Source organism: Chelonia mydas, chromosome 7 (genome assembly GCF_015237465.2).
Source record: "Chelonia mydas isolate rCheMyd1 chromosome 7, rCheMyd1.pri.v2, whole genome shotgun sequence".
NCBI classification, from domain to species: Eukaryota; Metazoa; Chordata; order Testudines; family Cheloniidae; genus Chelonia; species Chelonia mydas.
Window position 1 is genome coordinate 48,552,214 of NC_057853.1, and position 18,758 is coordinate 48,570,971.

The following is an 18,758-nucleotide window of genomic DNA, read 5'->3' on the forward strand; positions in this document are numbered from 1 at the left end:
GATCTTGAGGATGGCGTGAACTGCACCCTCAGCAAGTTTGCAGATGACACTAAACTGGGAGGAGTGGTAGAAACTCTTGAGGGTAGGGATAGGATACAGAAGGACCTAGATGAATTAGAGGATTGGGCCAAAAGAAATCTGATGAGGTTCAACAAGGACAAGTGTAGAGTCCTGCACTTAGGACGGAAGAATCCCATGCACGGTTACAGGCTGGGGACTGACTGGCTAAGCGGCAATTCATAGAATCATAGAATCGTAGAATATCACGGTTGGCAGGGACCTCAAGAGGTCATCTAGTCCAACCCTTGTTCAAAGTAGGACCTATCCCCAACTAAATCATCCCAGCCAGGGCTTTGTCAAGCCTGACCTTAAAAACTTCTAAGGAAGGAGATTCCACCACTTCCCTAGGTAACGCATTCCAGTGTTTCACCACCCTCCTAGTGAAAAAGTTTTTCCTAATATGCAACCTAAACCTCCCCCGCTGCAACTTGAGACCATTACTCCTCGTTCTGTCATCTGCTACCACTCTGAACAGTCTAGATCCATCGTCTTTGGAACCCCCTTTCAGGTAGTTGAAAGCAGCTATCAAATCCCCCCATATTCTTCTCTTCCGCAGACTAAACAGTCCCAGTTCCCTCAGCCTCTCCTCATAAGTCATGTGTTCCAGTCCCCTAAACATTTTTGCTGCCCTCTTGCTGGACATTTTCCAATTTTTCCACATCCTTGTAGTGTGGGGCCCAAAACTGGACACAGTACTCCAGATGAGGCTTCACCAAAGTCGAATAGAGGGGAACGATCACGTCCCTTGATCTGCTGGCAATGCCCCTACTTATACATCCAAAAATGCCATTGGCCTTCTTGGCAACAAGGGCACACACTCATATCCAGCTTCTCGTCCACTGTAATCCCCAGAAGCTGGATATGAGTCAACAGTGTGCCCTTGTTGCCAAAAAGGCTAACGGCATTTTGGGCTGTGTAAGTAGGGGCACTGCCAGCAGATCCAGGGACTTGAGGCCTCCTCTGGAGTACTGTGTCCAGTTTTGGGCCCCACACTACAAGGAGGATGTGGAAAAACTGAAAGGGGGTTCCAAAGAGGATGGATCTAGACCGGGGTCCCCAACGCGGTGCCCGTGGGTGCCATGGCACCCGCCGGGGCATTTTTGTGCGCCCACAGGACACCCCGCCGCTGAAATGCTGCTGAGAAGCATTGTCATTTCTCGGCGGCATTTCGGCGGCGGCGTTTATTGCCACTGCTGCTTCTCGGCAGCGGCATTTCGGCGGCGGGGTGTCTGGCGCCCGCCACAGTCTTCCCACAAGAAAGGTTGGGGACCACTGATCTAGACTGTTCTCAGTGGTAGCAGATGACAGAACAAGGAGTAATTGCGGTGGGGGAGGTTTAGGTTGGATATTAGGAAAAACTTTTTCACTCGGAGGGTGGTGAAGTGCTGGAATGCGTTACCTAGGGAGATGGTGGAATCTCCTTCCTTTGAGGTTTTTAAGGTCAGGCTTCACAAAGCTCTGGCTGGGATGATTATTTGGGGATTGGTCCTGCTTTGAGCAGGGGGTTGGACTAGATGACTTCCTGAAGTCCCTTTCAACCCTGATATTCTATGATTCTATGGTGAGGTTTTGTCTGTATTCAGTCTTATTAGACATAGACTTGTGGGTTTTATTTTATTTTGCTTTGCTTGGTAATTCATTTTGTTCTGTCTGTTACTGCTTGGAAACACTTAAATCCTACTTTCTGTTTTTAATAAAATCACTTTTTACTTATTAATTAACCCAGAGTATGTATTAATACCTGGGGGGAGAGGGGGCAAACAGCTGTGCATATCTCTCTATCAGTGTTATAGAGGGCGAACAATTTATGAGTTTACCCTGTACAAGCTTTATACAGAGTAAAACTGATCTATTTAGGGTTTGGACCCCACTGGGAGTTGGGCATCTGAGTGTCAAAGACAGGAACACTTCTGTAAGCTGCTTTCAGTTAAGCCTACAGCTGTTAGGGGACGTGGTTCAGACCTGGGTCTGGGTTTGCACCAGGCTAGCAGGTCTAGCTCAAATCAGGCAGGGCACTGAAGTCCTAAGCTGCCAGGGCAGGAAAAAAGCAGGAGCAGAAGTAGTCTGGGCACATCAGGTGGCAGCTCCCAGGGGGTTTCTGTGATTCAACCTGTCACATGTGTCTTATGGAAATATGATGAAAGGCGTGCCACCAACTCATGAATTTTCTCTCATTCAAAATGGCCACCTTTTCCCATTCCTGGCAGTGGGGCCTCCATTTCCCTACAGGCTATCTGCATGAGAGTGGAAAGCTGCCCTGAATAAAGCTGGCTGCTCCCTCCCACTGTTTTCAGTTAGATTGACGCTATGCCCACAGGCCCATGGCTGCCAGTCTATGGCTCGGGGCGTGGATGGGCCAAAGAGACTGTGAGGAGCAGCAGAGACCCTGTGAAAGGGGGATGGGGAGCATGATGGGGAGCAGGCATGGGGGGTCGGGGCAGGAGGCAGGTTTAGGGGGATATGGGGACAGGAGGCAGGCTGGGGGGTGCAGAGGACAGTGATGGGGGGCAGATGGAGGGGACAGCCTGTCAGGTCCCCCAACCAGGTGGGTGAGGGGAGTCCCCTCCCGGCAGCCAAGGGAAGGCAATATCAGTGTTGCCAAGCCAACACTCATGAACTGATTGGGAGTCACAGGGTTTGACACCTACAGGGGGTCCAGGGCAGCAAGAGGCAATGGAGGGGGTAATCAGGGAAGAGCTGCTGCTGGGTCCAAGGCCCTGGACCCACCAGCAATGCCTCCCGCTGCCTCAGCACTTCTCCTTGCCTTGGGATCCAGGTAGGAGAAAAGCCCCTGGGGGCAGCAAAGCCCGGGACGGGGAGTCAAACCAGTAATAGGCACGGGATGGCAGCTCCCCATCTGAGGGGTGCGGAGAGGGTAAGTGGGGGCTGCCTCTGAGCAGCCAGGGGAGGTGTGTATTTCAGTGTGTGCTGGAGGTTGCCTTGTCAACCTGAAAGGATCACACATGCAACGCCACAGGAATGGAGGGGAGTTAGAAAGGCAAAAGACAGGCCGGGAACCATGGTCTGAGGATGTTTTTGAAGTCCCATGATTTGGGGGGCCAACCGCATGGTATGTGGGGGTCCACTCATGAGTTTGGCTCTCCTGAGGTTGGCCATACTGGATAAGGAGGCTGGATGAATAATAATATTCAGAGAATTCCACAAAAATCTGCCCGCTTTCAAAACAGCTGTGATCTCCCACTGTTCTCCGAGGGCCACAGGCTGCCCATGTCTCCATTCACCTGTTCCTCACAGTACTTTTCTCTTCCTCAGCATGGGAGGTCCACCTTTCCCCTGAAGGCAGCTTGGTTTCCCTTATGGTAAGAGGAATAGGCGATGGTGGCCGTTCTGAATAAAGGCAGCTAAGCTGAGGGAACCCTGTGGCCTCAGTCCTCTTTGAAGCCCTAGGAGAGAGTGGCCAATTCTCCATGGGTTTCTCTGAAGATTTCATGGGCCAGGTTCTGCTGACAGATGAACCATCAGTTATGAAAAATGGTGGCCAAACATGAGCATATTTAATCTAAAAAACAACTTATTGCACCATGAGGGAAAACAAAGTTGAGGGTCACACATGGCATTGATTTTGTAGGCTGCACTTGGTGTGTTATCCAACTTTTTATGTGAAAATGGCTTGTCAGGTTTTCTGGGGGAAAACCCCCGCTATCCAATAAGATAGACTATCACTGCTAGCAACTTTACAGGCTACTGCAGGGTGATTCAGTGGACTGGGACCCCGGAGGCCTGGGACTAATATTTGGCTCTGCCACTGCTTTGCTGGTTGATCTTGGGCCAGTCAGTCCCTCCTCGTGCCTCAGTTTCCCCATTAGTAAAATGGGGATAATGGTACTGACCTCCTTCTTAAAGCACTTTGAGATCTATCGATGAAAAGCACTAGGTAAAAGCGAAGTATCGTTATTGTTCGGTTGGCTAAGCCACTCCTCTTTTCTGTGCTTTATCCATTTCAAATACACACACCGAATGCAGGGAGTGGTGAAGCAGTGCCAGTGCAAAGGAAAGACTGCCATCCCTCTCTGGGCAGAGAAGCCAGCGCATGGGCTAGTGTCACAGGACTCCAGTGTGGTTTGAGTGGTGGCTAGGCACTCACATGGCACAGAGGTGAATTCAACCCAAACCCAGGACAAGTAACGAGGGGACCAGTGAGTTGGCCTCAGGCCCCCTAGAAAACCAATGGGATCAATTAAACGGGACTGTGGAAGAGAAGAAACCCTGCCGGGATTAGAGCAGCTTTTGTGACGCCTTTCCAGGAGCTTTGTTCACCCCAACTGAGTCAGGAGAATTAGGCGGTGAATGCTAATGTGACCAAAATCTCAGCTCTGCTCAAGGTCTAGGCAAGGAGGCTGAGCTCTTTTATCTTTAGCTCTCAAAGTGTGTTACAAAGAAGGTCAGCATCATCCCCATTTTACAGATGGGCAAACTGAGGCACAAGGGCGGTCACCCAGCAGCAGAACCAGGAACAAGAGCCTGCCTCTTCTGAGCCCCCCTACAGCGCTCAATTCACTAGGCCACCCTGCTCCTGGCAGAGTTTGAGCCGTGTCTCTAGCCATTTCAGTACATCTTTGCTTAACACCAAGAAAACAATCAGTAGCAGTGGTGGGATGGTGCTAGTGACAGGCCTAAGAACAAGGGGGGCAGGGGTGGGCACGGACAGGACACCCATCTCTTTGGCCTCCTCTGTGCTCCCCCATCACTCCCCAGCGAGTGAGTGGCTGGGATGGATTCTGCTTAAGCTAGCAGTGTGGGGAGCTCTTCCTCATGAGAGCCAAGCCCTTGGGAGCGTGAGTGAGGAAGCGGGGGGGCGGGGGGGGGAATTCTCACACCAGAATGGCTCCAGGCTCCACTCCGATTCCTCCTGCCCACATTCTCCCACTGGACCGGTGAGGTGCTGGCATCCAGCTGGTTCAGGAGTCTGGTCGGGGTTGGGGCCAGCCATGGGGAAGTGACTGAATGAGCCATGCTTGACTAACTCAATATGCCAGCTTCTCACCCTTCCCACCCAGCTCCCACCCGCTTTCATTATGTTACTGCTCTGAGGATCTCTAGAGCCATCACTTCCCCTCATTCAGACCGACCGGCCCCATTAATGAGGGATGGGTCTTGTTCCCTCTGACCACTCTTCCCCACTCGGCTCCTCCAACTGGCCCTTCTGGCCCAAAGCAGCCAGTAGCGCTCCAAGGATCGTCCCAAGGCTTCTGCTCCACATGCCCCCATTGAAAGCTTGTCAGGGCTTCTCAGAGGACGTGCCCTTTCCCTTGTCACCCTCCCCAGGACCCGCCCCCATCTACCACTGTCCCTTTTGTGGCATGGCTCTGACAACGGAAGAGAGAACTCCAGGCCCTTCCCATGGCTGAGTAACACAGATGTAATCTCAGCCTGGGCGTAGAAGAGGTACCTCCTGTAGATGTGTCCCACCTGCGATGGATAGGTGGTGCAGAGATGGCTTTTACACTCCTGCTCCATGTGCTACCAGAGACATGCCCAGCTGTTACCTCCCCCTAATGAGCTCCAGACCATGATCAAAGAGAACTGAGCTACTTACCCTCTGGCCCATTCCCCATTGCTCCTGTCATCCCACCCAGACATTCCTGGTTAGGTTTCCCCCCTCACCACCGTTCTGATGTGATGCTCACTATGACGTGGTGCTTCCGTCTGCCCACGCTGGGGAGCAGCAAGACCAGGCGAGAGAGCAGCGGGACGTGGAGGGCTGACAGTCTTCTTTGTGTGCAGGTCCCTGCCAGCCTCTGAAGAATGGCTGCTGATGTTCACAAGAAGAAAGGCTGGGAAGTCCCCAACGGGTCCTTGGTGCCAACAGATGGGCAACCCATGGAGAGGTCGGAGAGCCCCACCCCAGGGCTGGTTCAGGGCACGGAACCAGGTAGGGGCAGGGGATTATTGCATGATTCATAGGGGCCATGCTCACTCCAGCTGTGTGATTGCTCTGCTGGGCTTGGGGGGGAAGAGGCCGAAAACAACTTCCTCTTCCACTTCCCGGGTTAGCTTGGCAAGGAGACTGGGAGGAGCAGGCCACCCTAGCTGAGGTACCATGACTGGGACGATGGACAGGCGCACAGGCCAACCAGCAGGAATGATGTGAGTGAGGGCCCGTCTCCGGGCTGATCACGTCACGTTATCCCCATGGATTAAGCTGTCCCATGCATAGGCGCGGGAACTAGGGCTGCGGGGGGTGCCTGCCACCCTGCGCCCAGGGTCCCAGCTGCCAGCCCTGCATGTGGGCTCCCAGTTGCCAGCCCTGCTCTGGGGCTCTGCTCCCCCTGGCCCCGCACGCAGGCTCCCAGCCCTGCACCCAGGGCTCCACTGCCAACCCCGCCCCTGCGTCCAGCTGTCGCACCAGCCTTGACCACTTTCCCCTTTCCGGGAGATATGGCCCCCTGCTCCCGGAGACACGGCCCCCTGCTCCCAGCCCCAGATCTGGGGGGAGAGGGGGAAACAGACAGGGGTCAGGCTTTCAGCACCTCCACTATTAAAAGTGTCCAGTGCCACTGGTCCCATGGTGGCAGAGCTAGCATTGGGAGTGACCCTGGAGCCAGCATGGGGAAGAGTCGCCATCCTTGCTCTGAAGCTGCTATGGGATTAGAACAGACATCATAACTGAGCCGCTTTCTCCACCTGGGAACAGATCAGGAGAAGGGGCCAGACTCCACAGCCAGGAAGCTCTCTCACTCTGACTGGCACCCCAAGTCATGCCCGCAACAAAAATGGCCACCTGACCTTCTACCCTGTCCTCTCCTGATCCCACATAGTGAATTCCTTCATGAGATATCCTGGGTGGAATAATGGGGGTTGGCTGGTGTAATGATGCAGCCTTTGATGGGACATTACTTTGAGAGGAAGACTTGTGGCACCTTAGAGACTAACCAATTTATTTGAGCATGAGCTTTCGTGAGCTACAGCTCACTTCATCGGATGCATACTGTGGAAATTACCACTATACATACAGACACCATAAACAATAGCTCCTCCCACCCCACTCTCCTGCTGGTAATAGTTTATCTAAAGTGATCATCAAGATGGGCCATTTCCAGCACAAATCCAGGTTTTCTCACTCTCTGCCCCCCCTCAGACAAACTTACTCTCTTGCTGGTAATAGCAAGAGAGTAAGTTTGTCTGAGGGGGGGCAGAGAGTGAGAAAACCTGGATTTGTGCTGGAAATGGCCCATCTTGATGATCACTTTAGATAAACTATTACCAGCAGGAGAGTGGGGTGGGAGGAGCTATTGTTTATGGTGTCTGTATGTATAGTGGTAATTTCCACAGTATGCATCCGATGAAGTGAGCTGTAGCTCACGAAAGCTCATGCTCAGATAAATTGGTTAGTCTCTAAGGTGCCACAAGTCTTCCTTTCTTTTTGCGAATACAGACTAACACGGCTGTTACTCTGAAACCTGTCATTACTTTGAGAGTATCAATTCAGGACAAATTGCTTAGAGTAGGGCAGTTGCAGGCCAAGGCTGGGTTTTCTTTGCCATTAAGGCACACCAAACCAGCCAAACAGAGAGGACTTGGGTCTCACCCCACTGGCTAACCATAAGTCACACAAGCAATTCCCTTAGACACTCCAGTTTCCTAGTATCACCACCAGTGCCACTTGTTATGGGGACGAATGGTAATGAAAACCCCAATACCCCAGCACAAGAAAAAAGGTTCTCCCGATCCCAAAGGACCAAGCCCCAGACCCAGGTCAATATACAAATCAGATCTTACCCACAAATCACGCTTTGCCAATCCTTTAGAATCTAAAGGTTTATTCATAAAAAGAAAGAAATATAGATGAGAGCTAAAATTGGTTAAATGGAATCAATTACATACAGTAATGGCAAAGTTCTTGGTTCAGGATTGTAACAGTGATGGAGTAAACTGCAGGTTCAAATCAAGTCTCTGGAGTACATCCACAGCTTGGATGGGTCATTCAGTCCTTTGTTCAGAGCTTCAGTTTTTAGCAAAGTTCCTCCAGAGGTAAGAAGCAGGATTGAAGACAAAATGGAGGGGTTTCCAGGGCCTTTTATATTCTTTCTCTTGTGGGCAGAAACCCTTTGTTCTCCTGTGCAAAATCACAGTAACAAGATGGAGTTTGTAGCCACCTGGGCACGTCACATGTCCATGAATGATTCAGCTTTTTGCAGGCCAATGCCATTGTTTACGTGTTGGTTTGAACGTTCCCAGGAAAGCTCAGCTGTGGATTGGCGTCTCCCAAAGTCCATGGTCATTTAAGTGTTTCTTGATTGGGTGCTTACTGAGAATAGTCCTTTCTCAAGAAGCTGACCAAATGCTTCACTGAGGCTACTTAGAATCAAAACACACTGAGATACAAGTACATAGCCAATATTCATAACTTCAAATACAAAAATGATACGCACATACAGACAGATAATCATAACCAGCAAACTACAACCGTTCCATAGACATCTCACTTGACAACCTTTGTACAATATTTGCTGCAAATATATAACAGTGATTGCAACAATGATCATACAGTTTATGTCAATAACGTTACAGCTCTGTGATGGAACGGGGATACATGTCAGAAGTCAAGGCTGCCATGTTTGCTGTGGGATGTGGGGTAGCCATCCAGCCCAGGGATTTATAGGCGAGACAGCATCCCACAAGCCCTCTATAGTTAATGAGAAATAACTGTGCAGTTGTTATGCAGATCAGATGCCCCAGCCAATCAGCAAGCAGGGAATTGCGGAAGTGAGCATAGGGTGTTGGAAACGTGTCCAGAACCATGGCACTAACAGGCCTGTGAAGGGCAGGGGACCTGCAGTGACCCCAGTGGCCGGGATTCTGGGTTGGTGTCTCACCACCATGTGCATAGTGGAATGGAGCTAGAGAGGTCAGCTTTCCCCATGGAGTGACCTGCCGGAGGGGGTGGGGCTGAGACAATCATAGAATATCAGGGTTGGAAGAGACCTAAGGAGGTCATCTAGTCCAACCCCCTGCTCAAAGCAGGACCAACCCCAACTAAATCATCCCAGCCAGGGCTTTGTCAAGCCGGGCCTTAAAAACCTCTAAGGGTGGAGATTCCAACACCTCCCTAAGTAACCCATTCCAGTGCTTCACCAACCTCCTAGTGAAATAGTGTTTCCTAATATCCAACCTAGACCTCCCCCGCTGCAACTTGAGACCATTGCGCCTTGTTCTGTCATCTGCCACCATTAAGAACAGCCGAGCTGCATCCTCTTTGTAACTCCGCTTCAGGTAGTTGAAGGCCGCTATCAAATCCCCCCTCACTCTTCTCTTCCGCAGACTAAACAAGTCCAATTCCCTCAGCCTCTCCTCATAAGTCATGTGCCCCAGCTCCCTGATCATTTTCATTGCCCCATACTGGACTCTCTCCAATTTGTCCACATCCTTTCTGTAGTGGGGGGCCCAAAACTGGATGCAGTACTCCAGATGTGGCCTCACCAGTGCTGAAGAGAGGGGAATAATCACTTCCTTTGATCTGCTGGCAATGCTTCTACCAATACAGCCCAATATGCCGTTAGCCTTCTTGGCAACAAGGGCACACTGTTGACTCATATCCAGCTTCTCGTCCACTGTAATCCCCAGGTCCTTTTCTGCAGAACTGCCGCTTAGCCAGTTGGTCCCCAGCCTCTATCAGTGCATGGGATTCTTCCTTCCTAAGTGCAGGACTCTGCATTTGTCCTTGTTGAACCTCGTCAGATTTCTTTTGGCCCAATCCTCCAATTTGTCTAGGTCACTCTGGACCCTATCCCTACCCTCCAGCATATCTACCTCTCCCCCCAGTTTAGTGTCATCTGCGAACTTGCTGAGGGTGCAATTCATCCCATCATCCAGATCATTAATGAAGATGTTGAACAAAACTGGCCCCAGGACCGACCCTTGGGGCACTCCACTTGATACCGGCTGCCAACTAGACATCGAGCCGTTGCTCACTACCCGTTGAGCCCGATGATCTAGCCAACTTTTTGTCCACCTTATAGTCCATTCATCCAATCCATACTTCTTTAACTTGCTGGCAAGAATACTGTGGGAGACCATATTGAAAGCTTTGCTAAAGTCAAGCTTTCCCCATATGCACAGAGCCAATTATCCCATCATAGAAGGCAATCAGGTTGGTCAGGCATGACTTGCCCTTGGTGAATCCATGTTGACTGTTCCTGAGGTTCCACTGAGGGGAGCAGGCCCCTGTGGGGGAGGCCTAGCAGCAAGGAGCTCCATTCTGGCTGGGGATGCCCGACCCTTCCTCTGGGACCTTGGCAGTGCAGCTCCAGTGGTGACGAATTGCCAGCCCTTTTAACGCACCCACCCCACTGCCGCTCCAGGAAACCTCCTGACAGAGGGGCCTCAGGCAAAGGGTAATGCAGGCTTGGGCTGCAGGGAGTTTGCTGGACTGGCTGTCAAGTGAGGGGTGAGGAACAATCTGTGCCCGCCCCCAGCCCACCGGGGGATTTAGATAGCAGGGTTTGCAGAGGGCACTCCCTGGTGAGGGATGGTGCCATGGAGTCTGGGCGTGATCTATGGGAAAAACCAAGTTACTGCCCTGGTGCAGCACTGGCCCTTTAAATGTGCGAGTCACAGCAACACAAGGGCTGTCATGCGGTCCCCGCATCAAGGTTGTGCCCACTGGGAGGGGACCCCACTAGGAGCATGCCATCTGGGCCCTTGGCGGCTGGTTTACTCTGCTCAGTCACCCCCTGCCCCACGCTCCCTGCAGGGGCTGGACAAGGCTCCCTCCACCAACCCCCAGTGCTGGGGCTGGCTCAGCGGGCAAAGGCTGCAGGGGCTGGGGGTTCCCTTGCCCTGTGCCCAGTCCCCTGTGTTATGCCTTGGGCAGCATCTCTAAACCACAGCTCTGCATGGCCTTGGCAGGGTGCCTGCCTCCCCAGCCCAGACTAAAGTCTCCCCACAGCTCCGGAGCAGAGATAAGAGAGGCCATAAAACAAGGCGCCTGCCCCAGGCTTGTGCTGGGATGGGAGGGGGAGGAGGTGGTGGTCACCCTGTCTGGAGAGGCTCAGGACTGTGAGTGCCGACCTCAGGACAGACAGTCACAAACAGGGCAGACACCCCAAGCTGGTGGTCTGGTCTATAATCAGATTTCACCAAGCCAGTAAAAAATGTGAACTCCTGGATCACTGTCACAGTCTCACCATGGAGTCACAGAGTCCTGCCACTCAGACAAACTGGACTTAGTGATAAATGGTCTCTTACATCAAAAATCACACCACACATTTGGGTTGCTCCGAGTCCCAAGAGACCAGTCACTTACCCCAGATCAGTTGGTCCCCTAGATCTTACTCCAAAGACAATGCCTCTGGTCAGTCCTGTAATTAGCAAGCTAAAGGGTTATTAACTAGGAAAAAGGTATAAGGGAGTTATTTACAGGTTAAAGCAAGGGAATATATCCACACCAATGAGTTACCATCTAATCCTAAGAGCGACTGAGTTGCAGTGATCTGTCAATTCAAAATCTCTTTCAGGGCGGACTCAAGAGGAGCCCCTGGGGATCTCTGGCTTCAGGTTAGGCCATGTCTACACTAGCGAGCTTACAGAGGCACAGCTGTCCCAATGCAGCTGTGCCGCTGTAAGAGTGCTTCTTTAGCCGCTCTGTGCCGGTGGGAGAGAGCTCTCCTGTTGACATAATAAAACCACCTCCACAAGCGGTGATAGCTGTGTCAGCAGGAGAAGCTCTCCCACTAGCATGGCGCTGTCCACAATGGCGCTTCTGTCAGTGTAACATGTTGTTCAGGGTGTGTTTTGTTCACACCCCTGAGCGACATAAGTTATACTGACAAAAGTGGTCACGTAGACATGGCCTTAGAGTCTCTGTCCCTTCAGATTTCAAACAGCCAAAAAGATGGAAGACTTTCCTGTGACTTGGTTTTATTTTCTTCATTCAGCTTCCAAGTCCACAGGACAAGCTTCCTTGCAGGTAGCATCTCCAAGGTGCGGATAGGACCGTTAACTAATCCTTTGGATTGCGATGTTTCTTGAAGGCCCACCTGATTTTGATAGTCCTTCTGGAAGGGTGGGGGGACAATTCCTGTGCCTGGGTTCACAAGTTCAGAGCAAACATTTTCAAAGTTATAAAATAAAACTTACCTCTCTTCTTATAGCCTGGGATACAGACATTGCAAGCGAGATTAATGCAGGCAGCAACTTACAAGCATTTCACAGAGTCAAAACACCCAATGTCTTATAAGAATGTAATACCCCTTTTGAGCAAAACTACCATACAGGTGAAGTGGTCTGGTCTTCAGCTATGAGTTCGTCAGTTCTTAGCTAAAGCCTGCAGCCCGGGAAAAAGCTAGTATCTGGCCTGCCAGCATCACCAGGGGTGCAGGGATTTTGTGTGCGCAGCCCCAGTAGGACACAGATAGGTCCGGCAGCACCATTCTCAGGCAGCACTCAGAGGACTGCTAGGCTCTTCGGTCAGCCACGTTGGTTTCTCTTTGCAGGTGCCTGGACAGCCCGATGGCTGAGCCAGCCGGGCCCTGGGTGCAGGCATTAGAGGTGCTGGCTCTGCTTTAGGAGTTGGCCTGCTCTGCTACAGAGATGGGGCTCTGGCACAGGGTGGGGTTCGGAGACTTGGGGCCTCTCTCTAGCAGGGGGATGGGGACACACGAGCCTGACTTTGTTATTGGTCCTGCAGGGCTCGAGTGGGGTTCCCCTCCATTTGTGGTGGTGTCTCGCAGGGTCTGGCTTATTTCTCCCCACCATCCAGCTGGCTGTCCTAGCTTGTCTTGGAGCAGCCATCTTGGCACTGGAGAGGAGAGGCTAAAGGTCTCCGGTGTCTTGGTTTCCAGGGGCAGGCCAGGAGGGGGCGATGTTTGTTCACACCCGGTCCTATGAGGACCTGACAAGCCCCGAGGATGGAGACGTTGCGTCCAGGAGCCCTGAGGAAGGGCGAGGGGACCAGGCAGACCAGACCAGCATGGAACAGATCAGCAAGGACTTCAGTGAGCTCAGCACACAGCTGACGGGCATGGCATTAGACCTGGAGGAGGAGATGAGGATGAGCCAGGAGAACGAGATGGATCTTTCGCCACAGACGGCCCGGAGGGACTCAGCACGGTCAGAGAAGGAGGATGAGGACGTGACCATGGAGGCCTGGCGCATGCATCAGAAGCATGTGTTCGTGCTGAGCGAGGCAGGCAAGCCGGTGTATTCCCGCTACGGCTCAGAGGAGGCGCTGTCCAGCACCATGGGAGTGATGATGGCCCTGGTGTCCTTCCTGGAGGCAGAGAAGAATGCCATCAGGTCTATTCATGCAGGTACCATCGCAGGCAGGGGCCACTTGAGGGCACATGCTGCCTCGGGGGTTATTAGCTGGATCTTAGATGTGATGCTCTGCTGACGACCGCTGCACAGAGCGGCCGGAGCACCAGCTTGGACAGGAGCTCACTGCTGTCCTGGAAGCAGGGCAGGCGCTGGGCCCGGCCTCCAGCTGCACACACAGCTGCCTGATTTGCAAGTGCAGTTACCACAGCTGCATGTGTGAATCCAGTCATCTGCTGTTGGTGAGTGCTTTGAATGTGCGTGCAAACTGGGGGCATTGTGAGATGGTTACAGAGGGAGGCAGATGAGGAGACCAGGGGCCTGTGTGTTGGTGTCTCCCTGGAAAGGGCATACGAAAGCCCGTGGCTCTGACACAGTGCAGGGGAAGTGTTGGGTTTCCCTTCCCTAGCTAGGTCCAGGAGCACTGGGTTGCTGGAGGAGCTTACCCCTCAGTGTCCCACCTCACTGCAAGGCAGCCATCCTTGCTTCTCAGGCCTGACTGACACTGAAAATGTAAGTTGATTAGCTGCAAAGAGATGGTAGCTAAGTCTTCCATTGGCCTAGATGCGTCTACACCAGGGGTTAGGTCGTCATAGCTATGGTGCTTCCCATAGTTACGACAACCTAACCCCTGGTGTAGATGCAGCTAGGCCAACAGAAGACCTACCCACCATCACTCAGGGAGGTGGTGTTCCTACACCCATCAATTGGTGTAGGCTGTGTCTGTACGGGGTTGTGCCGGCATAGCTATGACAACGTAGCTCTGACACTGTAGTGCCTGTAGCACAGACATGGCCTCATTCGCTGACCCTCCGGAGCCACGAGAGCTCCCTGGTATTTTCCAGCGGTGTGCTGCCCTGGGCTGATGTGTCCCTCTCTCTTCCTCCTGTGCCGGGCAGATGGCTACAAGGTGGTCTTTGTGCGCCGGAGCCCCCTGGTGCTGGTGGCCATGGCCCGGACGCGGCAGTCGGAGCAGGAGATCGCCCATGAGCTCCTCTACATCTACTACCAGATCCTCAGCTTGGTCACCTGGACCCAGCTCAACCACATCTTCCAGCAGAAGCAGAACTATGACCTGCGCAGGCTGCTGGCGGGCTCTGAGCGCATCACCGACAACTTGCTGGACCTGATGGCTCGGGACCCCAGCTTCCTGATGGGTGCCGCGCGCAGCCTGCCGATGGCAGCAGGGCTCAGAGACACCGTGAGCACCTGCCTCCAGCAGGCCAAGGCCAAAAGCCTGGTGTTCTCCATCCTGCTGTCCAGGAACCAGCTGGTGTCTCTGGTGAGGAGAAAGGACCAGTTCCTGCACCCCATTGACCTGCATTTACTCTTCAACCTCATAAGCTCCTCCTCCTCCTTCCGTGAGGGTGAGGCCTGGACTCCCATCTGCCTACCCAAGTTCAACTCCAGTGGCTTCTTCCATGTCCACATCTCATACTTGGAGCAGGACACGGACCTGTGCCTGCTCCTGGTCTCCACCGACCGTGAGGACTTCTTCACCATTTCCGACTGCAAGCGCCGCTTCCAGGAGCGCCTGCGGAAGCGTGGTGTGTCCCATGCCTTGCTGGAGGCACTGCGCACCCCCTTCTACAGCGTCTCCCAGGTGGGGATCCCAGACCTACGACACTTCATCTACAAATCCAAGAGCTCAGGTCTCTTCACCAGGTGAGAGTCGAGGCGGGCATAGTCTCCATCGCCAGACACGGAGCCGAGGGGAGCGCACACGGCTGGGATGAGTCCCTGGGGCTGCTCTGTGCCATCAGAGCACAGAGGTAGCTCCCAGCTGTGGCCATGCCAATCAGTGCCAGCCAGGGGTGCTTCCCTTCCTGCCAGATCCTGGGGTGCCCCAGAGCCACCACTTGTGCTTACAGCTGCCCTTATATTAGAGCCACACGCGGCACCTCGTGCACCAAAGGGCAAGTCAGGGACACACGAAGCCCTGGGGTGTGTCATTGTGGGGTAGGGTGGATCTCTCCCAGGTGTGCCCTGAGTAGTGGGCTGTGGGGGGCATTCAGTACAGAGGGGATCCCTGCAGGCCTGGCACAGGGCTCCAGGGTGGCAGCTCCAAGGGGGTGCCCAGCAGCCAGAGTCAGGGAGCTCATGAAGTATCTTCCCCACCGTGACAGTGATTGGTGCTCGGGAGAAGACACCCACCGCACCAGCCTAGATGCCTCATGTTCCCACTGCTGCTCCCACCAGTGCAGCTTCCTGCTGCCGGCCAAGGTAGGCCAGGCTCCAGGCAGCTGGTGCCAGTGGGTCTAGACCCTGTCTGCACTAGTGCTCCCAGCACTGCTCCAGCTCGGGGAGCTGCGTCACTGGTGGCATGATGGGAGGGGGAACATCCAGCCAGGCTGCAGTGTATGACTCCAACTGTAGCCGCCTTCCTAATGGATTGCTCTGGAGGGCTCACTTACACCCATCCCCCAGACCCGTGCTGGGCCCAGAGTGCTCCTTGGATAGCAGCCTGGACTGTCCCTCACTAGGAGTGGCACTGATCCGCAGGGACCTTTGTTTCTGGTCTAGGAACAGCTGCCAGGCTTCCAGGGCAGTGCCATTTGGAAGGTCCCCTTGTGCATGGCTTGAAGACTGGTGTGGGCTGGGGGGGCATAGAGAGACGTCCATGGCAAATCCTGGCAAAAAGCAAACACCGGGAAGAGCTCCACTGCAGTGATCTAGGAAGGCCTGTGTGTTCATTTGCATATTACATTACCCAGACCTCTTTGCACCAGAGACAGGGAGTGGTGAAGGACATGCTCCTCCTCACTTTGCAGGCTAGCTGCTCTTCATAGCTCCCCATGCTGGGTCCTTCATTGGGTCCAAGCGTTTCTTTGAGAGGAGCTGGCAGTGACAGGCAGGTGCCAGCTAGTGTGCAATTTCCATCAGAGTCACCTGCAAGCAGCTGGCAGACACGGGTGAGTGCTGAGATCTTGGAGTCATTGTGGATAGTTCTCTGAAATCATCCACTCAATGTGCAGTGGCAGTCAAAAAAGTGAACAGAATGTTGGGAATCATCAAGAAAGGGATAGATAATAAGAGAGGAAATAACATATCGCCTCTGTATAAATCCATGGTACGCCCACACCTTGAATACTGCATGCAGATGTGGTTGCCCCATCTCAAAAAAGATATATTGGAGTTGGAAAAGGTTCAGAAAAGGGCAACAAAAATGATTAGGGGTATGGAACGGCTTCTATATGAGGAGAGATTAATAAGACTGGGACTTTCAGCTTGGAAAAGAGGCAACGAAGGCGGGGATATGATAGAAGTCTATAAAATCATTGAGTGGACAGAGAAAGTAAATAAGCGAAGTGTTATTTACTCCTTCTTATAATACAAGAACAAGGGGCCACAAATGAAATTAATAGGTTGCAGGTTTAAACAAACACAAGAAAGTATTTTTTTCATGCAACGCACTGTCAACCTCTGGAACTCCTTGCCAGAGGGTGTTGTGAAGGCCAGTACTATAATGGGGTTCAAAAGGGAGCTGGATAGATTCATAGAAGATAGGTCCATCAATGGCTATTAGCCAGGATGGGCAGGAATGGTGTCCCTAGCCTCTGTTTGTCAGAAGCTGGGATTGGGTGACAGGGCATGGATCACTTGATGATAACCTGTCTGTTCATTCCCTTTGGGGCACCTGCCACTGGCCACTGTCAGAGGACAGGATACTGGGCTTGATGGACCTTTGGTCTGACCCACTATGACCGTTCTTATGCTGGCTACCGGTGATCTCCATCACCGTGCAAGGTGTGGCGGTTCGGCTGGCACATGCTACCCCTGGGCTCAGTAGCTTTCTGTGACCCAAGGGGGTGCCCAGAGGACAAGAAGTTCCATTGCTCTGTTGTGTGGAGCTTACCCTGGTCAGGTTAACGTTCTGGGGGGTTAATCAAAGGGCAATTTGTTTTTCCAGCCCTGAGATTGAGGCTCCCTATGTCAGCGAGGAGGAGAAGCAGAGGCTGCTGGAGCTATACCAGTACCTGCACAGCCGTGCCCACAACTCCTCCCGCCCCCTGAAAAACATCTACTTCACAGGACCCAGCGAAAATCTCCTGGCTTGGGTAAGAACCACTCATCCTTCCATCAGCTGCCCCACATCTAGAGAGGTCGTAATGGACCAGCCAAGCCTCTGTCATTTGAGCTAAAGACTAGTGCTGTCAGCAGTAGTAGACTTTTCTCCTCTTATTAGGACCAGCCACTAGAGGGGGCAAAGACCAATATGCCATAATGGGGGTAACAAGCTGAGATAGGAGAGCTAGAGTACACTGAATGGTCTGGTTAGCGTGTATGTTCAACTGTCCTCTGCATGGAATTTCCTCTGCATGGAACCTGGATACCAACACACTGTTAGGATAAGTGCCTGGGAAATACCTGGGGAGAGAGAGAAAATAAGAACTGCTCAGGTGTGTCATAAGCCCTATACTGTTTGCTGCTCAGGGGAATCTCCTTTAGTTCAAGTGGCAGAGTCCTGGGCTTTTGGCATAGGCAGGCCGATCTGAGTTCCAGCCCTGCCCCACCACAGAGTTCCAAATGGCCATGGTTTTGCAACACAGTGACAACCATGATGTACCAGGTAACCAGGGGTTTCATAGATGATTCCATCTAGTCTGCCCCCCTCTGTAGAGACTGCCCCCCAATTATCCCTGTTTGAACTAGGGCAAATATTATAGAAAAACATCCCATTTGGATTTAAAAATGGTCAGTGATGGAGAACCCACCATAACCCTGGGTAAGTGGTTCCCACGGTTAATTCTCCTCACTATTAATGTACACCTTATTTCCAGTCTAGATTTGCCTACCTTCAGGTTCCACTCATTGGGCTGCGTTAGACCTGCTGGCCTGAAGAGCCCATTGTTAAATATCTGTCCCCCTTTCAGGTACTTACAGACTGTGATCAAGTCACCCCTTCACCCTCTTGTTATTAAGCTAAATTGATTGAGCTCATTGTGTGTCTCACTATAAGGCAGGTTCTCCAATCCTTTAATCAGCCTCCTGGCTCTTCTCCGAACTCGCTCCAATTTGTCAACGTTCTTCTTTGCTGCCGTACTCTTTTGCTGCTCCTCTGAGAGGCCATCTCTAGCGTGCATCCTCACACAACAGCTGTGTGACCTTTAGGTTGTAGCACGATGATGCTGCGGGACCCCGTTGTGATACAATGTGAATACACGGCAGGAGACTTCTAGTGTTGTTCTGCAAGCCTGGGGTTGCCCCCTGCTCTGGCTTTTGTGGGAGAGCCCTAGCCTTGTCGGGGTCCTTGATGTGCCAGGATGCACCTATTGCAACATGTACCCATTGCAGCATGCAATGCTCCATACTGAGCTGAGATAGTTTCCAGTATGCAGTGCAGCAAGGCCTTTCCACAGGCCTCATCTCCATGTTAGAGGTGAGGGCTGCTGTGTTCTAGGAAAAGTAGCTGCTGGTCTATG

At 52.5% G+C, this 18,758-nt stretch overlaps 1 protein-coding gene across 2 annotated transcripts in view; it reads left to right on the forward strand.

Moving 5' to 3' along the window:
- Positions 1–18,758, forward strand: part of MON1A (MON1 homolog A, secretory trafficking associated) — a 32,870-nt gene that overhangs the window by 12,050 nt on the left and 2,062 nt on the right. For both annotated transcript variants that reach the window (XM_007052678.4, XM_043551381.1), the window contains 4 exons: positions 5,806–5,953; positions 12,864–13,331; positions 14,235–15,000; positions 17,246–17,393. In XM_007052678.4, the coding sequence (XP_007052740.1) occupies positions 5,827–5,953; positions 12,864–13,331; positions 14,235–15,000; positions 17,246–17,393 (1,509 nt within the window). In that variant the 5' untranslated portion in view covers positions 5,806–5,826. The remainder of the gene's footprint in view (positions 1–5,805; positions 5,954–12,863; positions 13,332–14,234; positions 15,001–17,245; positions 17,394–18,758) is intronic.